The 651-nt window shown below is 60.8% G+C and overlaps 1 protein-coding gene across 1 annotated transcript in view; it reads right to left on the bottom strand.

The window, feature by feature from the left end:
* The window catches only part of RAB5IF (RAB5 interacting factor), a gene marked incomplete at its 5' end in the record, with an annotated part of 16894 nt that extends 16248 nt beyond the window's left edge, over nt 1–646 (bottom strand). Inside the window, one exon of the mRNA XM_006144159.3 lies at nt 545–646. Within this exon, the coding sequence (XP_006144221.1) occupies nt 545–646 (102 nt within the window). The remainder of the gene's footprint in view (nt 1–544) is intronic.
* Nucleotides 647–651: the final 5 nt, after the last annotated feature.

Genomic DNA, 651 nt, shown 5'->3' with positions numbered 1-651 from the left:
ACACAGTCCCTCTTCCCCTCTGTATCGTCCCAGAAGGTGGTCTCATTCAACGACCAAGAAACAACCGCTCACTACCGACGAGCCTGGCCATGTGCTGAAAGCTTTGGTGTACCACGACAACAGTCGTTCTGAGGATTAAGTGAGGTTATGCACTGGTGGCGCCTGGCACGCAAAAGTATTCCGTAGAAGAGACTCTGTTTCTGTGTGATGTGCGCTGACGACTGTGTTAATGAGCTTATTCAGGAAAGGTAACTTACTTACTCAAAGCCCTGCCTGCTGGGAGCAAGCGCAGGCCGAATCGAATTCGGCTCACTCCTGCCGTTCAAGGCACAAGCCTCGGCCGTGGAAGCCCAGTCCTCAGTCCGCTTCGCGTCGCTGCCGCGCGACCACGCGTCTTGAGCTCTAAGACCAGCTTTCGGGCCCGTGCCCTTCCACCCTTGCGCCACCCGCTCCATCACCCCTCTCGGCTGTACCAGGCCCGTCCTCCAGCCCCCCAGTGCCAGCCGGCTCCTCCAACCCGTGCCCTCGCCAGGCCCCACCGCACCTTGTCCTCCCAGGAAGCGTCGCTCCGCAGCACCTTGCTCCAGACAGAGACTTTGAGGGCCCCGTTGGCCAACTGCGGCTGAGGCGGCTCCTCCTTCCGCCGCCCGC

Source organism: Tupaia chinensis, unplaced genomic scaffold, assembly GCF_000334495.1.
Source record: "Tupaia chinensis unplaced genomic scaffold, TupChi_1.0 Scaffold000115_1, whole genome shotgun sequence".
NCBI classification, from domain to species: domain Eukaryota; kingdom Metazoa; phylum Chordata; class Mammalia; order Scandentia; family Tupaiidae; genus Tupaia; species Tupaia belangeri.
The sequence above is the reverse complement of the archived record's forward strand: the minus strand, read 5'-3'. Positions and strand labels throughout refer to the sequence as shown.